The sequence below is a fragment of the Spodoptera frugiperda genome, chromosome 15 (assembly GCF_023101765.2).
Source record: "Spodoptera frugiperda isolate SF20-4 chromosome 15, AGI-APGP_CSIRO_Sfru_2.0, whole genome shotgun sequence".
NCBI lineage: Eukaryota > Metazoa > Arthropoda > Insecta > Lepidoptera > Noctuidae > Spodoptera > Spodoptera frugiperda.
Window position 1 is genome coordinate 15,077,048 of NC_064226.1, and position 26,193 is coordinate 15,103,240.

Consider the following 26,193-nt stretch of genomic DNA (forward strand, 5'->3'; position numbering starts at 1 on the left):
TAAATACAGCCTATAAAAATAGAATGTTTACAATGTTTTCGAAAAACTTGCCATTTCCTTGAAACTGTTCGTGTTACAATAACTAACATCTCAGCAATATGCCTGTGCTACTATTGTATTTTATTCGAGAACAACCTATTATTTAGCTTCAATAGACCTTTTCAAAAATTTGCCTCGTGGTAATCCTAGGGTAGACGGCAGAAGTTTGGAATTCAAAAATACACAGCGCTATGAAATTCAATAAAGGGTTCTCTCAGGAGTTGCCAATATTTGTAACACCGAACACGTTAAGGTCTTATAATAACCGCAATATTGTTCCAGTAAAAGGTTTAACAACGATTAGATCCCTGTACCGGCTGTAGCGAGACTATCCAGGTACCAGGTACAATAAGTTGTTGAAACAAACTTATAACTAAATGAACACTCCGTTGCGGGTCTGGTTCCAAATATATCTGCCTCACATTTGGAGATTGTTGTGAACTATGTGCGATGACGTCTCGCCTTAATTAAGATTAATTCATACATCGCATGGAACGAAACTTATAGAGTTTACTTGTACGTCATAAATGTAGGAACTACAAAATTGTAAGTTTAGTTACAAATGTTGGTGCAAAATAAAGAATTATTGTATTTACTTAATGTGTGTACCAATCTTCAAATAGTCAAACGTATGATAAACGGATCCCCACTCTGAATGCAGATATTTGTGAAAGGGAACAATCGAGCGGGATGCAGAGATTGTGACCATTGACACATTGGCTGGAGTGCGCCGACTTTGTAGTGCAGCGTGCAGCGGCAGCCGGCGAACTTGGGCGAGTGATTGCATATATTGCTTTGTGATTGGAGCCGGAGTGAAGAAGCTTGTTATACTTTAGTTTGTTAGCGCTTGGGGTGAGAGTCTGGGTAATATGTTCTGCACATGTTCGCAAACTTGTGTAGGTACGAACAATGTGTATAGTGAAAGCAATAACACAATGATGTCTGAAATGAAAATTAAAGACATATTTTTTTTTTTTTTTTTTTTTTAATATAAACGTTGCCCCACACTAGGATTTTCTCCTGTGTCGTGGGTGCGTTTACAAACATACAAGTTCACATGCACATGACACCCAGACCCGGAACAACAATTTGTGGATCACACAAAGAGTTGCTCCGTGCGGGAATCGAACCCGCTACCCGTTGCGCGGCAGCCAGTTGTCCAGCCACCGCACCAACCGTGCAGTCAATATTTAAGAGCGTATGATGTAGTTTTGCCAACAGCATGTAACCGATATTTCCCAGCTTACCTTCCACAGCATTAATTGGCTACAAAACTACGAGTACTCCCAATTTGTTTTCCATCCGTCGAAAAATTGAAAATAAAAAAGTTTCCATTGAATCCAGAGCTTGTTATCGTTCCGTAGATTCCGGGTTAAACCGAGATTTGTCAAATTAGACATCGGGTTAACTGCCTTAACGTGGTTACCGCGAACAGACAGACGGCTGCCTTGATATGTATAATACGCCATTTGAATTTCAAACGCCATTCCTCCGTGAACTGGATTCAACTAGCGTTTGCCACAATGTTATGTTGGAATTAACATAATAATGTGTTATATAACCAAGTTTGGATTATGGGAGTATGGGACAAGGATTGGATTACCTTCGACCTGCTTGCGGATCAATCAGTTTGAGGTGAGCTTGTTTGGCCATTGCTCGGTTACTGTTTACTCGTGTGTGTGTGGTGGCCCAACTAATTATAATAACATAATTATAACCTCTATTGTTCCCCGTATATTGATACGTAGTTCCTGAATGTCGCAAATTTTGTTAGGTTTTTTAAAAAAAAATTAAAATAACATTCTTGATCCCTTTATTACGCACATCATCAATGTGTTTTATCAAACCGGTTACTTATTCACGAGGCCACCTACTCCAGCCACCAATGGGCTAAATATAGAAGAGCTTCGTTCGTTAAATTCGCACCTTCCCGGTACACACGCCTACAGTCGCTCGTGTGTTTGCGCGCGCATTAATATGCAGTTTTAAGGCAACTCGTGACGTCATTCCGTATCGTACCCAAACCGGGGCACATGTAGCCAAATGATCCAATTTTTCTTATCTATGCTAACTAAACTCTCGTATGAAATTAGTTCATAATTAAATTGGGAACTGGTAATATCTTTTCTGATAATAAAAGAGCTAAATGTTGTTTTAACTTTTTTATGCTTTTGCTTTCAAGTTTTGCTATATAAATGGCATGTGCTATTGGAAAAACTTTCTCCATAAGCAGATTATTTTAATGCCAAACTGAAGTAGAGTATTGATTAGCTATTATTTTAATATAGTCCATTAACATGTACATTAGCTAGTCAGCCACGTTCTAAATGCTCCCAGAATAGTAGCGTGCCACTTGCATCCGCCGCCCCCTCGCTCTCACGAGGTCATCGCCTTATTAGTTCTCAGAGCTACGACCTCACCTACGTCAGCAACTTACTTTCAGTTGCAGATTTGCAGTCCACACCAACTTTGGACTTTAGGATCTAATATTACCCCTACCGACCATCTCTAGATGTACCTGCACTTAGTATTTAAGTTTCAAGCTACAAACTACTATCTTCGTATGGGGAAAATTGGTAAAAATAATACCATTCGGAGGACAAATGATTTATTTCACACAAACACCGAATGGAACCGATTTAACTTTCTCAATCCACTGACCCAATATTTTAAAAAGGAAAACAAAAACACCGTCCATTCTATACGAAAAGGAAAAACGAATCCTTGAAACTTGGAACGGAACGTTTAATACTTTTATCTTGGCGATGTCCCTTTTGTTCAGTTTGCCTGTGACGTCACGCTTTGTGTGCGCTCGCCTCAAAGAAGCTGTCGCGCCAATTGTCTGGATGCTGTGGATCTAGGACGCAAATTAAGGTGTTCGCTTTGTGGGCTTTTTAATATGATTTTAAATGAATAGATGCTTTGTTATGATCGCTTTGTGCGCATATTATATTAATGTCGTGAATACGTAGATAATAAAGCAAGTTTCCTATTACGCATGAAACGTTTAATGTTTGTTTCTTTATAAGTATTATGGCTAATAAGTATAGCACTCATAATATAAGATTGTGATACTTTGGTATACTGATTAAGTTATAATGTACTTATACTCAGATTCTATTTCATATTCATTATGTTCTTAATCAAATAAACAGAGTAGCATTGGACCTAAGTCTGCAACTTGAAGACATCCTCCGACGGTCCAGGCGGGAGTTTTAAGACTTACTAAGTTATTCACATTCAAGTGGCGCGACCCCTGGAGTGCAACTTCGTGATATTATTGCTAACTTTGAGAGCACATCTCTAGAAAAAAGAATATGTAATTTAAAGCTGTTTTAAGTGATATTGGGATTTGAAACGTCATCACGACAATACCAAGTACAACAAGTATTGCCAATGATCATCTAGATTTTAAAACATGAATAAATAAAAAAGAAGCTATTAAAAATCGAAAACAAAAGGAATAAGTTGTAACCAATCAATTACTCTGAGTAATATCAGTGCTATTTTTCTTCTGAAACACAAATTTTATTTTTGTGCACACAACCACTTCTTATATAGTTTTTAGTGTTCGTCTTATATAGTTAGTGTTATCTTCTTGGAAGAAATCACCATTGTGTGACAAGACCGCCCTGTACGTGTATTAATTTAAATGTATGTAACCTAGGCTACTTAAATGTGTATAATAAAGCATGTTTAAATAAATAGATAGACCTCCCAAAGTGTACCAAACACACGCAACATGATCAACGTAGGTACAACAACTACACGAATCACAAGCTACACAGTCACACCCAATAATTGTTAAATTATAATCATTGCATCGCTAAACAGCGGCAGATCGTTTAATGTACAATGAAGCGATGTTATTTACATTGTAAACGAGTGTCCGCGGGTGTGCAACACCACTCTACTGGCGTCACCATTTGCATAGTCCACGGCGTAATTAACACTAAATAATGTGCCGTTATTATTTATTATTACGTATTATTGCTTTAGAATTGCGTTCATGAGCGGCAGTGTGCCTGAACTTGTTTTATCTTTCTATAATAAAGTAAGTAGAATTAATGAATGCCCCACGCTAGAATTTTCTCCTGTGTCGTGGGTGCGTTTCCAAACATCAAGTTTACATACACATGACATCCAGACCCGAAACAACAGTTTGTAGATCACATAAAAAGTTCTTTCGGTGCATGAATTGAACCCGCTGCACGTTGCGTGGTAGCCGGTTACTCAGACACCAGGCCAACTATGCAGCCGACAACTGCACGGTTGGTGCATAAAGCATCTGGAATTTCAGTAGTTTTTCATTCTTGTGGTTCGAAGTTGGTTTCATTTGACACAAGAAAATCTTGATAACCAACCCAGTAGAGGTTTCAAGAACCAGGCGACTTTTAAACAAGAATGTGATACTGCACTCAGCACCCATTTCAGTCGCTTGACATTAGTCGATGTATACCATTGTCGTTCAGCCAAATGTGGTCAAGACTCAGAGCTGACCTAAAAATTAATTGGAAAAAGGCCAGAAGGAAGAATTAAGTAACAACAGTTTGTATTCTCAGTGACAAGTTTTTAATTTATGGGATAACCGTGTCGCCAGTATTATTGTTTGTTTCTTTGATCTTCTTAGAATTTAATGAATTTAATAACGAAATGAAAACATAGAAGTTATCTATCTATAAGATATCTAGTATTATAAGTACTAGGGAATATTCACTAAGATTACTTTTTAGTTCAACCAGTGTTTGTTTTTCCTTGAAACATAATATTCTTAGCAAAAAGTCTAATCACAAATATTTAGAAAACATCAAATTGTTTTGGTAAATTAGTCTTCGGGAAGTGTACAAGGAAAAGTAATTAAAATTGCCGACTGAAGGCTCGACTCAATTAACCCAATTTCATTGCACTTTACTTGTCCTCCTTCATGATTTGCTTTCTATTTATTGGCCTATTTAGTGCACACACACACACACACACACAGTGTACCAATGTGTTGCGGCAGTTCACGTTCGAATTGAAACGAACTGCGCAACAACAACAATAGCGCGAGCAATTCAGCTCGTCATAACTCTATACTCTTTTGTTTTTGTTTTATTTTCAAAAAACCCCCGCACACAATGGGAACAGAAACATATATTTTAACAAATAAAAGTTTAGGAGTTTGAAAAATGGGCAAGTACGATGTTAAAACGTACATAGCTGGGGGCGGGTCGACGTCACTCACAATTTATTTGGAATTGGACTGCAGCCCCCGCCCGGAGATAGTGTATGCTCAAAGACATGTCGCGTGGAATTTGCGGGGTTTAAGTCGAAACGAAGCAGTGTTAGTGGGAGCTCTTCATGAATTACACTCCATTTGCTACTAAACTGTTAATATATAATATTGTAATGCTACTTCATCTCTTAAAATTTAATTTTTGTTTCATTATTTCATTATACACGATTTACTGATTTTGCTATTTATAATTCCACAGGCGTATTGATGTTAATAAATAATTTATGAAATAATATCTACAAAATTGTATATTTTATACCTATATATGAATTTATTGGAATACTATAAAATGTGAAACATTTTTACTTATAAACATGAAACACGATATAAATGTAATAAATATGGCTGAAGTTGGAGCACAATGCTATGAAACAGAAATATTTCGAAATTTAAACCTCACGCTGCGGTGTTTTTGCTATATTTTTTATATTTATAATGTTCAGCTTGTTTTATGGAGCAAATATTGGGCGTCCATATTTGTGGGATAATCTGAATAACAAAAACATTTGGCTGATGGAAAACTCGCATTGTTCGAATTTTTGAAATTTAAGTTTTATATTTCGTATTTGTATTTATTTTCCTTTAATATTATACCTATACTAGCGACCCGCCCCAGCTTTGCATGGGTGCAGTGATACATTATGCATACATGTATTATACATATTAACCATCTTCTTGAATCACTCTATCTATTCAAAAAATCGCATCTAAATCCGTTGCGTAGTTTTAAAGATTTAAGTATACAAAGGGACATAGGGACAGAGAAAGTGACTTTGTTATATACTATGTAGTGATTAATTTCTATTACAACTAGTAGATAATACGTTAAATCAGCACATCACAGATTAAATAATAACACGTTTCTTTTTATCATCATCTAAACAAGAAAACTAATTGTCAAATTAACTTGCATTAACGCAACAAAGCCGAGTAAAAATAAAATGTGAAAAGCACCGCACTATCTGTACCTAACAATATTTATTTAAAAGACAGCCGCAGTTTTCCTTATACGACGAGACTGGTATCCAATAACCGGGAAACCTGTCAAAGTGGTTGTTGTCTTGAGAACCACAAGTTTGCCAACCTGGGCGAGGCTTCCCCCACTATCTGGGGTTACAAAGCAATTTAAAGTCCCAGCTAAAACTAATTTCAACAGTGAACCATGCTTTTTATAAGCGAGTTCAACTTCACCAACTTTGTACCCACTTTGCACATTATGTCCTGAGAATATTGTAGTCTTCAAGATTTTGTTAACAATAAATGTTGTATTTTAAATATTGTACCTTTTTTCATGTGTGGTCTAATATTAGTCTAAAATAAATGTCGTGGTCGGACGGAGGCTTAAGTACTAGAGTGATTTTTTCCAAGTTATATGCACTTTCTAAGACTATTAAGACATCATTCATAAACGGTAAAGGGAAGCATTGTGAGGAACCTAAACTTATAATGTCTTATTAAAAGTTTCGCCAACCCGCATTGAGAAGGCGTGGTGATTAATGCTCAAACCTTCTGTGTGTGTGTGAGAAGAAGCCATTGGTCAGCAGTGGCCACTTATGGGCTGTTGATGTCAATATTACACCACATCACAATGTGGTGTAGTATTGCATTGTTATATAAAACAAAAGTAAGCGATGAAAGGTTTTAAAACGTCTAAATGACAATTACATTTAAAATCAGTGTTACTAATTGAAGCTGGGATTAAATTAACATTACATTCTGTTCCATTATATTTTTAAAACTGTAGTAAAACACTTTTAAACAGTCAGTGTCCCTGTTTGTTTTTATAAGGTAACAATTCGTTTGACAGGCTGAAAGGTTAATGGAAAAACGTTGAACAAATACTTTTACGGATCATTGCTGATGATATTTTGGTAGCTTACATCCACAACCGCAAAAGAAAATAGACTTAATGACGTTGATATAAGATAGAAGTTTCAATAAACAATTGGAAATCTCTCTTACATAGATTATCCGGAAGAGATATTCTCAGAGTTTTGTAAAGTAAACTGTAAGTGGTTCACATAATATCTCGCTCGTTGCTCCTCCCAGTCACAAGTAGCTGATGTACTTACTACTCGTATATTGTTCTTCCATCGACGTGTGCTTTCATTTCATATCGAGTTTAAATCCGATTTATAACCTCGCTGCATTTCACACAAAAATATTATACGAGTATTGTTGTGAATAAAACGCTAAAACCCAAGGGAATAAAAACAAGACTTCTTTTTGTTTGTTACTCCTTTGTGAGTTGCACGCGTGTTTTTCTGTGGTGGAGCCGAAATGAAACCAAAATATCAAACAAATCTAAATTGAGATCGTCAAAACAAATCAGGTAAAACTTAACATAATAAGGATCATCAAAGACCTATACTTTGTTAAATACTTTACTGTATCGATGTACATGTTACAGCCAAAGTAATAAATCTTTATATTATATATACTGTCTAGCAATTATATATAATGTCTACTCAATTTAGATGTAGTGATAAATGACACAAAATCAATCACATTAACTAGCAATTTTATATACTATCTTCGAAGACTTGGATAATGTAATAAAACGAGCAGCATGCAAACAAAGATGCAGCATGCAGCAGGCAGGGTTTCTGTCATGGCTCCGGCGCTGCTCCTGCTCCTCAGCCCGCGGGCCGCCTCGCTCCTACGCGATTTTAAATAACACTCTAGGGGTAGGAGTCGGTTTTGTAGCAATTCGGTTTAGTCACTAACTTTTGTTGCATAGCATATTAAATTTTTAACCAACATTATTATTTAATTGTTACAGAAACTATAGCAAATTAGTTTGATCGGAATTATGTATAGGGCACTACAAGTTCTCTACCACCATTTCCTACATAAGTTATTAGGCCTACTAACGTTATGCGAATCAAATTTATGCCAAAACAAATTAGTTTTGATCTTATTTTTTATTCTTACAAGTAAGAGCCTTGTGACATTTTGAGTTACACATGTATTATTACTTTGACTAACTTGGACTCTCTATTATGAATAATATCCAGATAAAGTGATTAATTTATTACATTGTCTAGTGAATTTGGCATTTATATACGATTATTCATAATAACCAGTCATTATGAATAATTGCTATTTAATCACTCTGACTGTAACATACATATCTATGTCAGTCACATTGGTTGACCACACTAATTAATGCAGTCATCACTACTGTCATATATCAGTCGTGGTTTCCAATATAAACACTACACAATTTTAGAACCAGCCTTATCTAAAACTTGGCCTTTTGCTACAGACTACTTAAAATACTAATAGGTTCACTCGACGTTAGGACATGAGTAATGAAAAGTAGGAGTTACATTAATATGGATAGGAATATTAATAGTGTTCTCTGACATGACTCAAGTTTTTGAGCATGATAAGTATTAAATGTGGCACCTTTACCTACGCCCTCGATAGTTAAAAAACAAGTTAGGTTATATTGAAGCTATTTTTAAACAAATTGAACCCTCGGAGGTAGGCTGAATATTTTCCGCCGGTTAGCCAGCGAGTCGCAGGCGAATCTAATAAGCGTGTTGAAGCAACGCAATCCGATTGTACCGACAGACGGACGGACGACTAACGCAATTTGTCGCGGAGGACGACTGCCGCCCACAGCCCACGCGTGGAGCTGACGAGGTGCTGCTGACAGCTCTATGTACATACATACTCTTTAAGAGGTCAACTGTACAGTGACAGGTGAGAGCTTGACAAATTGATAAATATTTTGTCTCTGTTATGATAGAAATCGTTGTTGGTTATGTAATAACGTTCGGTACATCAGAGTTATTTTTAGAAACAATAATAAAACGAATCAGTTAGTTTAATAAAAAAGAGATATCTTAAGTAAGTCGTCTTGAGTATGGGTTGAAGAGAAAATTTAAAAAGAAAAGTATCATAAAAACAGCTAAACAAAAAGCTCCACTAAAATTAAATTTAATGTAACTGGGGACTATTTACCTTCAGACTTCAACAAAATGACACTTCATAACAAAGAAAAAACAAAAAAAAGCAATATAGCAAATCCTTCTAATTCTGTGAGTCGTTTATCGTGCCTTATTTCTAGGCAGTCAGCGTTTGAAAAGGGACCTTAGATTGAAAGGTTTAGGACGTAAAATGGAAGAGCTGGTTACATCGTTAGGGGTGCACGCAAACACATTAGCATATATACAAGCAGACAACAAGTTCGGAGCCTTGCGTCTGGAAGTTAATGAAAATGTTTTGTGAAGTCATTACATTTTAATATCGCGGCCGCGTGAGGCGGGACCCGGCCGCGGCGTGCGGCGTGGCGGCACATTTGAAAGATGTACGCCATTACTATACCTATTTATATGCTGATTTTATAACTATTGCTTTACAAGCTGTGTATTTAGATATCTTTGTAGATTTGTATTAAAAGCAAATTAGTGATAAAGTACGAGTTAGAAGTAAAACGTTTAAAAAGAAATGATCGATGCTTTAAACAATACGATACGGTACAAAAAAAGAAAACATTATACTTAGATCAGTTTCTCCAAACACCAATAAGGTTAAGTATTAAAATAAGACAAAACAATAATCTATTAAATTATTCATTCCGTTTTAGAGTTCGACAGAAAACAAATATAAATAAGGGAACCGAAATAATATAAATGTAAATTAACGGAGGAAATTATACGAAATTCATTCATATGAATGATCCTTGTTGAGATGATTAAATCACTTAGAGCTTTGCGGGAGATTTACGTTACTTATTCCGTTACAAGTAAGAGAATGGAATAAACTATTCACTCGGTGCCCGCACACGTGACACAAATGTTGTGTTACTCCGGTTGTGCTCCTCTATTTGCATTTTTACATAACATCTCGTCTTTCCTCTGTTTATTTTACCTTAACTGACATTGTTTGTAACTTTTTTCGTGATACTCTCGTAGGAATTCTGGAAAATCTATACGCTCTCGTACACTTTTCATACAGGGAAGCTTTCAGTAATATATAATATGTAATTTAATCGCATAGTTAATTACTTATAATGGAAGATTTTCCACCTATGTTTGGTCTGCGTCTATGACAATTAATAAAAACTTATGTCATTTTCAAACTTAATAAATTCTTCAATTTTAAGCCAGTCATGATGACGTTAAATTCTTAAGTTTCTCTCCTTATATAATCTTTGTTTCTATTTTAACTGATCATTAGTTAGAAACTATCTTTGTGTACAAGTGAACGCTACACGAACATGGAGATCAATGTGTGGGAATGTTTATTACTTTAATATTGTCGTAAGTGTATAGTTAATATAGTAATAGTTTACAGGAGCGAGCAGGAACAGGCAGGCTGTGTTCAAGTTTACGATTATTATTATATTAACAAAGTTATTCCCGTTAAGGTAAATAGTGCGCCACTAGGCGAGCTGGGAAACGTTAATAGTTTTAAGGTAACGCACATTAATTTTATCTTTGAAAATGTGTGAAGGTAAAGACGAATGTAAAAATAGTATTTTTTTAAGCAAAGGGTCTAAGTCAATTTCCCTATCGCGTTAGTGTTTGACACTTTCAATAATGCCCTCCCAAGTCCAGTTACGGAACCTATACCTGAACTCGACAGTCGTAGGCGTACCATTACCGTATCAAAGTATACTTCCTGGTGACAGAAGATACTGAACACATACATAATATACATAAAAATGGTTTCCGAGAAAAGCAAGATAAGCGAGCAAAGCGTTGACAGAAACATACTTTAACTGACGTCTTTGTCAACGTAATTTTATCAGGACAAAATATGGATAATGTAAGGAAGTGAATAATAACAACAAGTCAACAAACAGAGGGTACACCGTATAATAGTGAAATATGAGTCTATAAATTAATGTCCCGTCGACAGGCGACTGTAATTGAGTTGCTGGGAAGTCGCCGCGGCTGAGGATTCGAACTGTACCCAATAAATTACGTTCTCAGCTTATCGATAAATTTACTTAGGCGGCTGCCCACATCACTATTAATAATTCAAGAGGTAGAGGTAAGATTCAATTTTGGTGTTTTTGAAGTTTCACGCTGTTGTGTACAGTGTACAGTGGTACATTAATGTGTATTTAGTGTAGCTAAGCGGTTGTGGCACTTGGAACTCTATGACTGCTTTGAATCAAGCACTTCATGGAGTTTTATGATTTAAAATTATGAATGATAATTTGAATTTTAAAATTGTGCCCTATACCTAGTTCTACATTTTCATTTCACAGGAAACATAATAAATAAATTGTAATATGGGCGTATTAGATACATCTAATTATATAGATTCTAAAGTTCTTTATACAATTATACATATCTACCCACTTCTACCAGGAACTAGTGATAATTCCTATATTCATAGAAAATAATACACATAATAATGGCAGGAGTATATACCTACGGCGTATTACAATACATTTATTTATTTACGCCAGAATTTTATTATATCTCGTAAACACCGAACGAAAATAAAATTTACTCAGTAGATCGAGTTATAAAAGAAAATTAAATATTCGCACGTTGTTGCTAAATTATGTGAATAAATGAAATGGAGACTGGAACTCTTTATCAAGTGGGAGATGGTTGTGATAAATAATAGTTTATTTTTACTGGATCTGTGGTGGTGCAGATACAGGGGATACAGTAGATGACTAATTTTTATTTTAATATCAGTCTTGTAGATTATTTTGAAACATTAAACACGTATTTTTTATTTTCTTACGGAAACAAAAACTTTCAAAGATTTATTCATTCGAAATCGTGACGTCATTTCTAGGTACTTTTTATACGTAGAAATGACGTATTACGTAGTATGACAAAATAAAAAAATATGTGTCTAATATTTTTTTATTACCTAACTGACGGATTAAATCAATTTTTAATTTTCATACCCCTTTATCCCCCCTATTGTTATATTAATTAGAAATCGTGGGTGGCAATATAAATATTTTAAGTGTGAGAGTAAACATAGACTGTGCCGTTATTATACTGATATTGTGTTATACATTTTGCCGTTTACCACTTTTTATTTTGCCGTTTAGCTACACCTAACCGTAAATTTGGAACTCGAATAATCAACACAATTTTATACCCCCAGGTCTGAGGGTCGAATCAATCAACTGCTAGTTCAACCATTCAACACAACATTTTTATTTATTTTTTAGGAAAGCAAAGTAAATCAAATCGTAATATTGCCTTATTATAATGGAGTCTGTCGGCATTGGCCGGCGAGTACAAAGGGTGTCACGTATCGAGATTTTTCATCGGACGTACGTCAATTAACATGTAAATTGGACTCGCCTGCTGATGAGTCCCCGCTCAGGGCTGGCCTGGCTGGCCTGGCCTCACAAGTAGCTGCTAACATATTGACGCCATATTGTGTCACTCACTGGGATTTTTAGGCCTTAAGCGCTTTAGTGTTAGCTTGACGGACCGTGTTATGAAAGATGGGACGATAAAAAGCTTTGCACGATGTTACATGTTTGTAAAAAATATGACTCGCGCATTTTAGCGGTAATTTTGGTTACTGAGTAGTTGACTAAGACTTTTTTTATAAATGGATCGTTTTTTGAAATACGTCGTTAATTTAAAATAAAAATTGAGAACAATGACAGTACAATAAATGATATGAAAATCATTAACACTGAAATTAAAAATGTTCATATATGAATTATACAATGGGCAACCCTGTGACTGCGTGTATACATGTATACCGCATGTTACACTTCCGTGCATACATGTTAAGCGTTAAAGAGGATTTGCTTAATAAAACATCGGATTTGTTAAATTCCACGGCCAACGGGTAACCAATTTCATGCAAGATTTAATCAAATCAAAAAGTCAACAATAGCATTATAATAATATCAGGTCGCTTTAGGTCCTAATGCCCTACTCAACTTTTAAAGTCAAAGTCAGAATTTTTTTTTTTTTCAACTAGTTCGGGAAGGCACTTTTGGATACCAGACAAAAAAATTAAAGGTGTATCAATCTATCTGTCAGACCTCAGTTAAGCTATTTGCTTGTTTCACGGTGTAAAACGATATTTTGGACTTGGAAACTTTTTAAAAGGGTTTCTCCGGAGCTGGGCAATACTTAGCGAGAAATTGGGCTCCAGTTCTATAAACAGGAGTAGGAACGGAATGGTGTTTATTCAGTAAGAGTTTGACATTTCCTCTTGCCTCGTCCAAGGCGGGAAAAGTTACGAAATGACTTTCCAACCTCAAAAAAAAAAAAAATACTTGATTTGTACTCAGAGAGAGACATACTTAATTTGAAATCAGTACCGTCCTTTATCCAGAACAATAAACTATAAACAAAAAATCTCCAATAACCTACAATAGACTTCAACTCGTTTCTATTCCCACAAGTTTAGAATCAGAACAAACAGCAGCGTAATGTCATTAAATTACAGGTGAAGGATTTACCGGCACAAGGCAAGCAGCCACCGCATAATCCATTAGTTGCTAACGCTACGGTACCCATGAGGACCATAGGGAAGCCTTCGTGCCTCCTGCAGGAGGTGATGTAATTGCACAGTGGCTTGTAATCGAAATGGATTTTTCCGTTACCATTTTCAAAGCGAAATTGGTTGTTTAACTGAAAATTTTGGTGTATAGAGATGAAAGTTTCATAAAGGATATAGTAGCATGTAAGAGAATCTGTAGAAATGCCTACTTAGCTTAGGAAAAGCAAAGAAGTATGTGAATACGTGTGTAGTGCATGATCAATTCGACTGCACGGTTGGTGCAGTGGCTGGACAACTGGCTGCCGCACAACGGGTAGCGGGTTCAATTCCCGCACGGAGCAACTTTTTGTGTGATCTACAAATCGTTGTTTCGGGTCTAGGTGTCATGTGTATGTGAACTTGTATGTTTATAAACGCACCCGTAAAGTTTTTCCATGAGAATGTGTTACGAAAAAAGCGATACTAAATAAATAATGATGGCTATGTTATTTCATTCTGTGTATGTGAACACCACCCCGGTGTAATAAAACCAATTGAAAACATGATTTGGTTGTAACTGTAATGTATCTGCGAGTTGCCCCCAATGACAGATAAGTTCAAGTGAAATGTCACTCGTGGCAAATTGAATAGAAGTCGGCGCGGCTTTACTGCTCGCTTTGTCTTGCCTACTCTTTGTTTGTCGCGCCGCAAGGCCAGGGAGGATGACCTTAGATTTAGGAATATTTTTTCTTGAAATGTGTAATCGGAGGACAGAGGTGTTGAGGAGTGATCTCTCATGATTTAGGAGTAACCGCATTGCTGTAATGTTGTAGTAGTTATAATGTGATGGAAGACTAGTTACAAAAGATTCGATGAACCTTGTAATATTATTTAATAATTTGTCGGTGTCGAAGAGAAAGTGGCTAAATTACGTTTTAAACTTCTAATAAAAAAAAAATAGTACATACCAAAATAATATTTGTTTACAACTTATGTCTGTCTGTCTGTTTGTTTGTAAAAGTGGCGGTTCACCGATTTTGACGGAACTTGCTAAGTAGCTGATGTACTAGTAAATAACTTAATCAATGTAATAAGAAAAATATCTACGACAGCAAATTTCATAAAACACCCAAAGAAGCCACATAGTAATACTATACACAACTTTTGTAACAAAACATTACTTAGGCATCTCATAAAACTATGAATATGACTACGTATATTCTACATGTATGTATGTTTATATACTAAGTAAAACTTTAGACTAAGTTGTAAGTGTAATCCTGTGCGGCGGCAAGTTATGTAAGTTAAAAACTTTAACCCTGGTTAATCCCCTAAACTTGGGGATAAAATCATTTACATTGATTCTCTTGTGACACAGTTGTGGAGTAGGGAAACTAATTTAATACTCGGAGATTGATCAGTGTTCTATTGGTATATTGGTATTAATTGCTGTAATGCTTGTATTACGTCGTGTTACAACTAACTAACCTGTTCGTTTATATGAGTGATATGTGCCTACTGTAATTGGTCAATGCATTTCTATACTTCATGTCGATTTTATTAACAAAGTAAGATATTTTTTTAATCTGCTCAACTTTAGGTACCTATATTATTTGGATAATGTTAAAGCACTATTATTGACTTCATCTAATAAAATTTACTGCCAATTTCAAATAAGTGATCTTCATTTTTGACTGTAACTCGATAGAACTAACGTCAAAAATCGATCTTAATCTAAAAATTTGGGATCAAGATCGGTTATTAAAATCGGCAGCTAATCTGAATTCGGCACTTGCTAGTGTCTAAAACGCCAAACAAAAAAGTGTCAGAATAGCATTTAAAACTTGTAAAGCCAGCACAAGATTCACACAAAAATTAAATTGTCTGTTTACAAATATTACTGACCGTTTATCATGATTAAAGGTGCTCAATCCAACATGGTTTAACACGGATAATAATGTTACCTGGTTAGAATTAATAAGGCGCCTACAACCAACATAATCCGGCAGCAGATACATAAACCAGTAAATCCTAGTAAGTGGTCTCATTGAGTTACGTGATATCACTAATTATTTATACAGAATTTATTATTAATGCCTTGTTAAACATTAAATAGACTAATACCTGTTAATCTTACTTATATTATAAATGCAAAAGTTTGAGTTTATGTGTTTGTGTGTGTTTATTACTTAATCAGGTCAAAATGGCTAAAGGATCCGAATGAAACTTGAAACAGGGCTATATTATGGTTTGAAATAATACCTAGGATACTTTTTATTCCAAGGGAACGCGGGCAAAGTCGCTGGCAGAAGCTAGTTCTTAATTTTCTTTTTATGGAACAAGGGGCAAACGAGCAGACGCGTCAACTGATGATGATGGACACCCGCAACACCAGAGGAGATACAGGTGTTTTGTCGGCCTTCTAAAAAGAAAGACGTTCTTTTCTTGAGTTTAAACATATTAGGTGTTTGTGATTCAGTTATGTTCAAACAGCTGGGTGGATTACAACATAAAATATGGGTAATCTGTAATCACACATAAGCAATTTTTATGAGGCTAAGGCAAAAGAAACAACTGGCTGATAATATAGTTTGTTTGTAAATAAAATGTATAAAACTCATAGTTTAATTAATAAAGACTAGTGTTTAATAGAAGGATTTCTAAGAGAAAATATAAAAGAAAGATTTATAATATTCACAGTAACCGCGATCGCCGAGTATTACGATTCACTAAGAAATTGTTTCCAGAAAAAATAATCTTAAATCTAGGGATCTTACTCGAGATTTATCCTGAAGCAATTTGAATACAGACAATTTAATATTATCAGATCATTACGCCTTTAAAAAAGGAGGTTCTCAATTTGACCTGTATGTACGTCATGTTTGTGCGCGATTATCTCGCGTTTGGCTAAATCGATTTTGATGCGGTTATGAGCATAGTTCTTTTTTATAGAACATAGTAGTAGTGGCGGTCGCCTCGCCCAAGGTGGGAGAAGTCATTGGATGATTTTCACCCCTCAAAAAAAAAAAACGGTAAACCGCCAAGTAATCCGCAGCTCCAGCTACAGCTTATAGCAGGTGTAGAGTAATTTGAATTTCAGATTATAATTTAACCATGAAAGGTATTGTGGTGAAGTGTACTTACCCATGGCAAACAGGATGATGAGAGCTGACACGACCCAGGAGCACATGGTGACGTCACTGCCGGCTCCGGTTACATTGTCTGTTAGGCCTGGTTGTCGGCACCTGCTGGGGTTCCAGTGCTGGAACAAAATAATGTCAATATTAGCAAAGAAATCAAGTTAGATTCATTCTTAAAAATATACGTAAGTAAAGTTTATTGCCAATTAAAACAAGATTAACTTAATGTTGCCAAAAGTGATAATCGACAAGTTGATCCAACGCCCATATATAGCACATAATATGTATACTATATATTTATTTCTTGGAAAGTAGTAAACCTTCATCCGAGAGAGTGTGAAACGTCCGCAAAGGCAAACTTGAGACTTAACAAAAAGTAACTCCGCGACTTAAGAGAACTTGACAACTTTTGCAAACACTTTTTCTGTTCCGTTAGCACTTGTAAAGTTCTTATAAAACAAGAATTTCTTTGATAACTTAATACAAAATAATTAATTCGTGTTTACCCTAGGTATATTTAGAGGCTTAGTACCGGTTAAATTATTTACCAATTTAAGTTCAAGCTAAAGAAACTTTTAGTCAAGTTCTTTCGAATAATAAATTGATTGTGAATGAATAGAGGATAGTAGCTCATTAGTCAGTTAGGTGTAATTTCAATGATACTGTTTCAAAATACTTTCCGTACTAATATTTAAATGTACCAACACTAACAATAAAAGTAATAGTTGTGCCTATTCGATAAAATCAACCAATTAAACGTTTCCACTCAGTAATTAAACTGTGACATAATTACCGAGCTAATAACTACAACGTTACACACCATAATACAATATCGTGACAGTATTTTGTTCCGGACACAAAATTGGATAGAATTAGCTTACTTTTAGCCGCGACTTTGCGTGCGTGAAACAGATTTACCGCCGACTTATGGGGATTAAGTCCCCCTGCTCATTAGAAGCATTACGGGAAGTGAAATTGGGGGAACATACATTAACTCCAGGAACAAGAATTGTTCGTTTCCACGTGTTATGTTGTGTTATAATACGTGCGAACCAAACATGGAGCTGGATTGTAGTAGATTCTGAATACTCACTCACAACTATTCTATTATTCATTCGTAATAAGTTTAAGGATTTGGTGGTGCTGGAGATTCCTACTTTTGTATATATAATATCCTACCTTCCACGGAATCAAGTACCTTTACACGGTGGTGATGATAAATGAACATTGACCCTCAAACGACCGTAATAAAACTAATGTTCATTCATTTAAAATGAGTCCAGGAAGTATAATAAACAATTCCCATTTGTACATGTTGTACAAGTTGAAAAAGTATAATTATAAGTGTTATCAACATATTTTTACGTGGCGGGCTCATAAATCTCAGTGACAAGTTAGTAAAGTGAAGCGTTGTGATGATTAATGAGCTCCTTTCCGCCGCTATAGCTCCGCGCGGCGCCCGACGCCCGTCTCATGGACTCCGCATTCCCACTCTCCTCTATTTTGCGAGTTGGTCATTATGAGATTGAAATGCACTTAGGTGGTACCGCTTCCCTATCATTAATTTATAATCAGAATATTTTATATAATTTTTGACGTGCGTTATTATTTTTCTATTTGAGTACAAATGTTTCGATATTTATCGAAGCTCTTTGTCATCGACAATTCATATTTTATTTCAGTTATTATATACCTTTCAATGTACGGTTTAAAGGTGACAAATACGTAGACTAAATTATGATTAATAATAGTAAATGAAACTCATAGCATGATGTATATGTATGAAACCATTGACCCCGCACCAAGGTGAGTGAAATTTTAATAAAACATTTATATTTAAGCGAACCGTGCATGTATAAAATAGTTTTGATTAAAACTTTAACTACACAACTTATGAAACTCATATATTTGCAAATATTACGCACTTACAAAGTTGTTTAATTTCGCCATACTGTTATTATTATTATATCGTTAGTGAAACTTTTTGTGCATTAAATATGTTCTGAATTATAAAACACAATAATATGTTCTGATTTTAATTATCTAGTTCGTAAAATATTTCTTTATTTGAACCAATCGAATATGAATGAAATATGTTTGATTGTGAAAGAATAGATTATAATTAAATAAAAATTATAATACCTGTTTTATTTTTATAGTTTATACATTTTGATATTTTCATTGGTAATTTTGGGATTCGGATTTTGGAGCTATGTATTATTAGGTTATTTAACTTATGTACCGTAAAACATGGCAACTTTACCATATTTTATCAAAACACAATGTGGAATGTTTTTTTTGTTGAAAATTTCAATGAAGCAATGTATTATTAGGTTATTTTACTTATGTATCATTGATTGTTGAGCCTATATACCTGCTCGACATCTGTTACATTAGAACGAACGAACGAACTGTAATAGGTTACAACTCTGCCTGTAACTTACAGCAGTTGTGATATGACATTACCTAATTTGACAAAATTATAAACTTTAGTCATTATGCAATAAACAATCCTAGTGGAACATATCCGAGGAAGTATAATTTTGTTTGAAGGGCCAAAACAAAATATAAAAGAGTAAAGTTTTCTTTACGTCCGGCCGCGTCGCGTCGTTTCATACAGACCTCACGTGTTATCATGTAACTTTCTCACAAATAGGATAACTTAGTTTCTTACGATGAGGTAAAACTTATGCTTAACTTATTTGTTTTTACAATGTTATCGACTTGCGAATGACTTTGCCTTGCTTGAGAACTTATTAACAAACCAGAAATATTGTTTTGGCGTTTTACTTCATAGGTAAATACTTCAAAGATGACTTTAAATCACTTTTTTTAGTCAACTGGTGCTCACAATATAGTAGTTTACGTTGCAAGATGGACTCAGTCTAAAACGTAATAAAATCGAGAGTAGTACTTCTGACATGACAATACTACGACCTGCCTGAAGTTTTCCAACTTTTCTGAAAGCAGATAAAATTTAAAGTGCGCACTTGTTCTCTGTTCTTGATTGCGTCACCGCTTCGTCGCCATTACAAAGTTACAGAATATTCTAGAAATTACAGTTTTAATTTCTGTACTTAGATGAGAGTGTTGGCCGAAGGTTAAACCTATAAATCGTTGATAAGATCCGTTTGATGAACTCGGCGGAGGACGGGACGAGTTTTATCATAGCTTTTTGTTTTTATGGCAGCGTTCTTACAAGTCGGAACGAAGTCGATTTGGGACAGAGGAAATTGGATTATATTCCTTTTTGTCAGCGTTGACATTTTTTTTTCTTGACAGTCATCTTCCCTAACTCCACCCTCGTAAAGCTGTTTATTTTTGTTTGTAAATAATGTTCAAAGCACTGCGTTAATTTTAATGGTTCGGTAAAATACTGAATGTTAGTAGCTACAGATGTATGTATATCAAAACCAAAACGTTCCTGTAGTACAAGGCACTACAAACTAGCATTACGGTATAGTTCCAAGATAATTCAACTAAAGAAATACCACAAGACAGTTCGCCCCCGCAGCTCCTCGCTAATCAGCTTATAGTTACGGCGCCATCATTTGAATTCAACAAACTTGAAGCTCAGCATTGCGGGTAATTATCCCATTCGTCTTAATTTCCTCGCTTAGATCCGAACGTGGGCTCGGCTCCCGTTCCAAATTCAAATGCCTTTATTTCTCGTCTAGTGGTCGCTTCGAAACTATAAATCAGTTTTGTGTTAAAAAATATTTCATAAAACGAAGCTTTATTTAATCTGTAATTTGATTGATCGAATAGGCTTTACCGACGTCGAAACTTTTTGGTACAAATAAATTGATGAAATAGGTTTTGAATATTTTATTGCTTCAAGATTGAATGACTGTCATTATAAAGTAGTCCAACTAAAAAAATGGTTAAACACAACAATCTTTCCTAATAAATAAGAATTATGGATCAATTCAAAATGTTTAATAACGGATAACGTACAAAAATATTACATTAATAATTTGTTTAATATTTATATTCCAGTTTTTTGTTAATGGACTCTTTTAGAGTAAGATTGAAATTATTACTGAACTCTTAAGCTGTGATTCTCAAACGAAGTTAAATAGATCAAATTTAAGTAAATCAGCAAGATAAATTCTGTGACATCCCTTAAAAATACACACAGAAACGTAACAAGTCAGTCACATGTAAACACTGCGATTGGTTTACTTTAATGCTCTCTCACGTGAAGTGTGAATTCAAACTTCAATGGTCGCTGAACGCGCACACACACAAACGAACGATAAACGCACACAAATAACCGCAGACAACTTGAATGACTTTTTCTTTTTCGCTCCGATCTGCTCTGCAATGTCTCTTATTTGTCTAGGCTGACACCACAAACATTGTGTTGCCGTCAGATTCGACCCAAACACTATTTATAGTAAGGATCAATTTTGCTTGATAGTGCAAAACATAGGACACCATAGAGAGCCAAGCCACTCGTGAGCCCGAGAGATCAATTATGCATACCATGACAAGAGGAAGGGGTTTAAATAATAAAGGGGATCTATTCAAAGTGACGGCAGATTTGAAGCGACTAATTATTTAAGTCTGGGATTGAGATCGGCTTCAGTACTTATCAATAATTTTGACACAACAATATCATATCGTGGAGGTGTACAATTTGAGTTTTACAAGATATTGAGCTAGTTGTAAACTAAACCTGATTTCACTTTATAAACCTTAAGTAAAGTAATAAATCTGTTTAAATATAACGTGATTTACGTATAAAATATTGTAGCAGCTAAAATAACAAGAATTATGAAATGTAGTCTTCCAACAAACTTAGTATTTTGTTAAAATTCCGTTTCATATGAATTGATATAATTGCCTGGAACCCAAGGGAATAAAGTTCAAAATAAAATTACTCGTGAAGACGCTATGGCCATGCCAAGGAAATTGCTCCGACCATCCCATGGGAGCTATCCATTCAATGGGGTAAAAAGCGTATTTTCCATTTCGCGACGCGTTTCCATGGTGAAAAAGTTCCCTTGTCCTTTGCTCCGTCGAGACTGAATTGAAACGGACTGGCCGGCTCTCATTCACGGCAAGAGTGATGGTTCAACTTAGCCTATTGTACGGTGAGATGGAGCGGGAAACTTTAATTCTGTTTGTAGACGTCGACTGCTATTGTACTGAAATTTCAGTCACCTAAATAAAAATATCAATGTCACCTAAAATCACACGAAAATACTTCTGAGCTAACATTAAAGTGTAGTCCTGAAAGAAAAAATATGAAACAAGTCACAGGTCAGGAATATTTCCTAACCAGAGTATTCATAAGCTGACTTAAAGTTTTCAACAATTATAACGAAGAAATTCTAAGCATAAGTCCTCTTTCTATCTTACGTCGAAACTACAAGTATCCTTGAATATCTTTGAATAACTAAACAGTTCCCTAACTAAGGTATAGTTGTAAATAAGTAAGTCTTGGATCTCGTTACGTAATATAAATGAACAGCTTGTTACACGCACACATTGTCATCGTCCAACAAGTAATAATACCGCACACACTGACACAAAGTTGTATCAGATATTAGTGGCAAGGTCACACATGTGCCCAGACGTCGCCGCAAAATTATTAATATGTCGTGTCCCTTGACAAAAAGGTATTACGTGCGCTAAGATATTGATCTCATCTTACACGTTCTTATTAAACCTGTTTATCTTTGTAATCTAATTCCCCTGGTTACGATCGTATGGAAAGATTTTATCTATTAGTTCAAATTGACAAATGAAATTATGGATTGAAGTGTATTATTTTTTTTGTAAATACAAATTAATGTTAACAAGTACTTAACTGAATCAAAAGTTACTCCATGAATTATAATTACATACAAATGCAAAAAATCATAAGGACAAAGTCAGTTTAAGTACCGTACCAAAAGACAAAAATAAAAGTTATGAGTATTCTTTCCATCTTTTTATTCTCTGAAGGGCTTTGGAGAAAAGTATTTTCAAACAAAATACATATTTTATTTCAAAGTTACCGAAATCTACGCTCAGCTCGTGACGAATTCCCTAATTACCGGTAAACTATGGCAACTTTACCGGACCCTTGGCAACTTTACCATACTATAGGTATTCAGTATAAACTCATTTATCTAAAAATCTACCCACTAGAATTCTGTTTTGTAATAGTAGTATTTTTTAGACATTAAAAGGAAACATTTACTATATTTTGCGTAGACGCAAGACAGCTATTATGCCAGTAATGGCCGTCACAGTGTAGTGCGTGAAAATGTGCTAAAAGTTAGTAGTTCCTAAATTGTGCTCACAGAGCCTTAATTATATGTCACAGGTGAGTGAAATTTTGATCTTGTATGTATAATATAGTTGGGATTACTGTTGTAATGTCAGCAATTGCTTTTTCTTTAATTTATTGATAAATAATCGCTTCGGTAATGTTGACACAGGTTAGGTAAAGTTGCCACGGCTTGCTTTGTGGCAACTTTACCTACAGTTAGGGTTGGCAATAAATGTTTTTTTCTTGTTTGTGTGTATGTAACCATTTTCGAATACCTTAATTTCCCAGCATAATAGTGAATATCCTGGATGATAAGTTATAATGTATTTAATAATACCTTTTGTTTTAGAGCCAAAATGGCTCACATGAAACAAAACCGCAGATAACTCGGAGTTAGACAATATAAAAAGTATACGAAAGTAATGTTAAAATTAGCTATGGAGATAGTGAAGTCAAAAAATTAAAAAGTCAAAAGATTAAACATTATTTTGTAGCCTTTTTTAGAATTTTAAACATAAATACTTAAAATTTTAGAACTTAATTTAGTTTAAAAGGAAACAATATTTATGTCAGATATTTATGCTTTTTTTTTACTTTAGGTTTAAGGTTTATATATTTTTTTTTTTAATATACATGTCATAAAAATAATTCTCATTTTTTGACAACCCCGAGCGTAACAAATTATTTGTATGTAAATTACGATGAAACCCGTGGCAACTTTCCCTACTGTCTGTGTATCCGTTATCTTTATAGATTTCCTCATATTGTTTGCATTATAATACGAAGAGGTCCTAGATGAAGCCCTCTGTACCTCAACAACTCTTTAATATGCAATACACGATGAATACGGCGCGTAGGTAAAGTTGCCAAAAATTTGGTATCTTTACCCATGTTGTTTTTTCAAAAGTTACTACGGCTAAAGTAAGCGTTTGTATATAATGACGATTACGGTAAAGTGAGCCAGATAGACTACAATTCTAAATATATAGTTTTGGTTTCTATGCGTCTTATGGTTAAAAATATATTTCGATTTTTGTTCCAAAATATGGTAAAGTTGCCATGTTTTACGGTACTCATTTGAACTCGTAGACACGCTACGCCGTAGCGGCGTAGCCGAGTGCTACGAGAGTCGTAGAACTCTCTGGCACTGTATATTTTCTATTTGATATTAAACTTAATGATGATAATACATTAAGTTTTAAATTAGTACGTCGATAAATTATGAGAACATTCAACCCTAAAAAGTTAGTAACATACTAGTAATTAACTGTTTTAATGTCACGTTCCTTAATTATCATAATTAACCAAGTAGACAAACAAATAATATGGATTTCTGTAATTTTAATAGTTGATAGGTATAAATATGTATTTCTATTTAACCCGTTATACCCTAAACTCATACAGTACACCCACTACCGTAGTTTATAATCCTGTAAAATCCGCGTAGCGAAATATATTTCTCCTAAAAGCATAAAGTTAGAATACCTGCTCAAGTAAAACAAAAAGAAACCGTCAGATAAGTTGGCTGTGGTGGCCATTAACAGAAACTAGTCTGTTGACCTGGATGTGTGGCGGTACCGAGTCACGTCACGTTGGATGTTTGGATGGATGGGCTGCATCAGTAATACTGTTGTAGGCACGATACTCTATTGACTGACTGACGCTTAAATTAAGGATAATAAATTAAACATTGTATTTAAAAGATGAAACTTACTTTATCTACATAAAATACAATGCATTTTCATGTATTTGTACGGAAAAAATTAGAAACGTGCAAAAATGTTAATATTTATTTCAAACAGAAGTGTACTTGATTTTGTATTAATCACAAACTTGGTAAAAGTAAATGCATTTCGACATAAGCATCAGTTATCATTTGAGTGACCCTAGAAACGAGCCTCTACTTCCGTGGCGACTAACTGTCAGTACTCGTCCATTGACCTCATTGTGATTACCTCCAGGAGTAGTTCGCAGTCGCGTCACGTATCACGCTCGCGATACTGTTACTTGTTACGGTACGTCCAATTATTGTCCACTGGCTGACAAGTGGCGATAGTAACTGATGACAGTTCACGGTCAATTATGTAAAAGTATTATTTTCTTAAAGTAATTCTTAATTATATTCTTTAGCTAAGTCTAATCTGTCTTTATGAGTATCGAACACACACCTTGACTTAGTCTTCTTCACACACTTATTTAATAACCAAAATGTTTTGTATAACAATCCCCTTCCATCAAAACATATTATCAGAGTTCAAGGAAACTTTATCATAAGCCATTATATATCCATTGGTGTAACTATCGCGGCGGCCGTGGGAGGCAGCATCTGCTGTTTTTCTATCCCGAACACATTATTCAAATGGAGTATAAGTAATGTTACATGTAACACTTAGCTCTCATAAATATTATGTGGACCGAGTTAGTAAAGTCGTAAGTTATTCCAAGCTCGTATTAAGTACAAAAGAAAACAAAAGTCGACAAAGAAGCAATAATAATTACGAGTTTCCTTGAAACTGTATCAAGTAATTTTGTAATATTTTCTACAAACATTTTATACGAAGAGAAATGTTTTGGTTACTTCAGATGTTGTTAGAGATGTGAGCCGGTTCTCGAGCAGCTATCGAGTGCGCCAATAAAACGGGCCATTAAACCCGCAGCTACGTACAGCTGTCATATCGCTTATAATGTGAACTCCGGGGACTTATAAATCACAGTTCAAATATTTCTGTTTCATTTCTTTGCTTTTAAAATCTTCCCATAAGCTGTATGAGTGATTTAATTTAATGTTAACAAGAAAGTAGACTAAAATAATGTCGTGATCAAAACACTATAATTTAGCTTCATATTTATCGCACCGAGTAAAAAAAGAGTTTGCTTTATCAATAAAAGTACCCAATTTGAATATGATTTTAATTTTACTCAAAGCATAATACTTAGTACTCTTACTTCGGCACGTGATAATTACAAGACTAAGTATTTTACTAGCCACTTGATACTATTTAAGGACATAATAAACACATTTGAATTTCGAC

General features: G+C 34.8%; 1 protein-coding gene across 6 annotated transcripts in view; it reads right to left on the bottom strand.

Annotated features, from left to right (window-relative positions):
- The window catches only part of LOC118275714 (cell adhesion molecule Dscam2), a 133,732-nt gene that overhangs the window by 105,758 nt on the left and 1,781 nt on the right, over positions 1–26,193 (bottom strand). For 4 of the 6 annotated variants that reach the window (XR_004783615.2, XM_035593781.2, XM_035593797.2 and 1 more), the window contains exon 2: positions 16,901–17,018. Coding sequence is in view for 5 of the 6 variants with exons in the window: in XM_035593781.2 (XP_035449674.2) it covers positions 16,901–16,946 (46 nt within the window). In the remaining variant the exon portion in view is untranslated. The remainder of the gene's footprint in view (positions 1–16,900; positions 17,019–26,193) is intronic. The other 2 variants (XM_050698746.1, XM_035593789.2) reach the window with 2 other exon arrangements.